The sequence below is a fragment of the Platalea leucorodia genome (genome assembly GCF_965183815.1).
Source record: "Platalea leucorodia genome assembly, chromosome: 7".
Classification (NCBI taxonomy): domain Eukaryota; kingdom Metazoa; phylum Chordata; class Aves; order Pelecaniformes; family Threskiornithidae; genus Platalea; species Platalea leucorodia.
Window position 1 is genome coordinate 12,934,970 of NC_138829.1, and position 2,506 is coordinate 12,937,475.

The 2,506-nt window shown below is 67.6% G+C and overlaps 1 protein-coding gene across 2 annotated transcripts; it reads left to right on the top strand.

Moving 5' to 3' along the window:
* Positions 1-725: 725 nt before the first annotated feature.
* ANKRD9 (ankyrin repeat domain 9) lies at positions 726-2,262 on the top strand. 2 transcript variants are annotated; one of them, XM_082317132.1, is made up of 2 exons: positions 726-827; positions 1,146-2,262. In XM_082317132.1, the coding sequence occupies exon 2, from the start codon at positions 1,215-1,217 to the stop codon at positions 2,091-2,093; it is 879 nt and encodes a 292-aa protein (XP_082173258.1). In that variant the 5' UTR covers positions 726-827; positions 1,146-1,214; the 3' UTR covers positions 2,094-2,262. The 2 variants fall into 2 exon arrangements, with proteins under 2 accessions (XP_082173258.1, XP_082173259.1); XM_082317133.1 differs by having other exon boundaries at positions 774-856.
* Positions 2,263-2,506: the final 244 nt, after the last annotated feature.

A 2,506-nucleotide genomic window follows, 5' to 3' on the forward strand; every position in this document is an offset into this window, starting at 1 on the left:
CCTGAGGGGTGACTGTCAGTGGGAAGGGCTGCAGCAAATGTCACCATCCGGGAGCGAAGCGAGAGCCGTGAGTTTCGCAGCGAGCACGTGTGCGCATACATGCGGGACCCACAGCCGGCGCTGGCTGAAGGGCAGCGTCACCCGTGGGGAGTGGGTGAGCCCAGAAGTGGCGTGGGCCAGGCTGGGCCCTGGCGGGGCAGGCAGGGAGGTGTGACACCGCCTGCCCGCACCCCGTGAGCCCGGGGCACTGCAGCCTCCTGCGCCCGGGGGGCACAGGGAGACGCCATGCCCCCAGGCCCCTGCGCGCCCCGCACCCCGCAGACTCAGGACCCCACGCCCCCGGGACCCTATGCTCTCTGCGCCCCATACCCCCAGGACCCCATGTGCCCTGCGCTCCGTACCCCCAGGACGCCATGCCCTCTGGACCCCATGACGCTGGGACCCTACACCCCCCAGACGTCACGCCTTCAGGACGCCGGGCCCCCGGGCCCCCGGGCCCCGCACCCTCGGCCCCCCGCCCCCCGCAGTCCCCGCCCCGCCCCGCCGGGACGCCGAGCCCGCAGCCAAGTTTCTTGGAACTTTGCCTCCCGTGACGCAGGCGATGGTGCAGGGCCCCGTCCTCCCGGCGCAGCCAATGGGCGCCCGGGGGAGCCGGGGCGGCCGCCAATCGGCAGCGGCTGGACAGTTCCCCGGTCCTGACCGACCTTCACCGCCCGCGGCGGGGGGGGATAAAAGGGCCCGGCGGCGCCGCGCCGCGCTCCCGCCCCCCGCCCCTCCGCCCCGGCTGCGGCGGCCACCGGCAGCGGCACCGCGGGGCCGGCGGAGAGGTGAGCGCCGGGCGGGGCGGAGCGGGGAGGTCGGTCCGGTGCGGCGGCGGCGGCGGCGGGGGGGGTGGTTCCCGTTCACGGGGATGTGGGCGTCCTGTGCACCGGGGAGAGGCGGTTTCCGCGCACCCAGTTCCCGTGCACCGGGGGAAGGGAGCTGCAGTGCGCCGGGGTACGGGTGTCCCCGCACCGGGGGCGGGGGTTGCCCGGTGCAGCGGGGCCGCCGCGGGGAGGCGGGGGGTGCGGGCAGGCCGGCGGGGCCGCGGGCGCAGCCCCGGGGGCCGCGGCCGCACGGTACCGAACGCTCTTCCGCTCCCGCAGGTCCGGGGCCGATGCGGCCTCTGCGCGCCGGGGTGGGAGGCAGCCCCCGGCGGAGCCCGGCCGCCCGCCATGCCCTGGAGCGTCCGGTGGGTCGGCGGCCGCGGCGCCCAGTCCCAGAAGCAGTGCAAGAAATCCTCCTTCGCCTTCTACCAGGCGGTGAGGGACCTGCTGCCCGTCTGGTTCCTGGAGGACATGCGGACCATGGAGGTCTTCCACTGGGAGGACGGGGGCAAGGTGAGCGTGTACTCGCCCTCGGAGGCCCTGCTCTACGCGCTGGTGCACGACCACCAGCCCTACGCCCGGCACCTGCTGACTAAGTTCCCCCAGAGCGCCCTGGCCGTGCCCAGCCAAAGCTTCAGCTGCTGCCAGTCCTCGGCCCCGCACCTGGCCATGGCCGTCCGCTACAACCGGGTCCGCGTCCTCTTCCGAATCCTCAAGGCCATCCAAGCCTTCCCGCCGAGCGACAGAGCCGGCCACCTGGACCGCCGGGGCTGCAGCCGCGTGGAGGGCGGCAAGACGGCCTTGCACGTGGCCTGCGAACTGGTGCGACCCGAGTGCTTGCTCCTGCTGCTGGGGCACGGCGCGTCGCCCTGCTTGCAGGACAGCGCCGGGAATACCCCCCTCGACACCTTGCTGCAGCAGATTTCCCACACGCCGGCGGCTAACATGCGTGCCAAGCTCCTCTGCCTCGACTGCCTCTTCTTCTTCGTGCCTCAGGACCTCCAGTTCACAATGAAACAGCAACTGTTGGACAACCGGCAGCGGTGGCAGGACCTCCTGGGGGAGAACAGGTTCCAGTGCCTGCTGGGCTTAGCTCCCCCGTCGCTGTTTGTCGGAGCCATGCGTGTCTTGATCAGGACCATTTCACCTGAGCATTTCCCAGAGGCTCTGGACGATCTGCCTCTGCCTCATTTTCTAAAGCCTTTGGACTTGAAACTGGAGAGCTAGAGGGGTGGTACGAGAGCCTCTCGCTCACCTGACAGAAATAGACTGTTGTGCTAAAAATGTATCGGTATACGAAGCTGCTAATGCAGTGGCCAAGTATCTGTTTTAATTAGAACTGTATTTTTTAAAAGAATTGTATCTGGCACTTTACAATATATTTTATTTAAAGATCCTTGTGGTGAGGTGAGGTCCGCACTGCATTTTATAAGAAGATTCTACGGCATGTACAAATTGAGGGTATGTGGGAGAATATATTTGTAAATACATCTGAATAAACCAGTGGCAGATGCGATCCAAACACAAGTCGAGCGACTGAAAACCCCGAAGTGGCATGTGCCTTGGGCGAGCGCGCGCGGGGTGGGGAGTATCTGCTCGTTAGGGTTTCCCTGTTACATAAACGTCGCGGTCCTGGAACA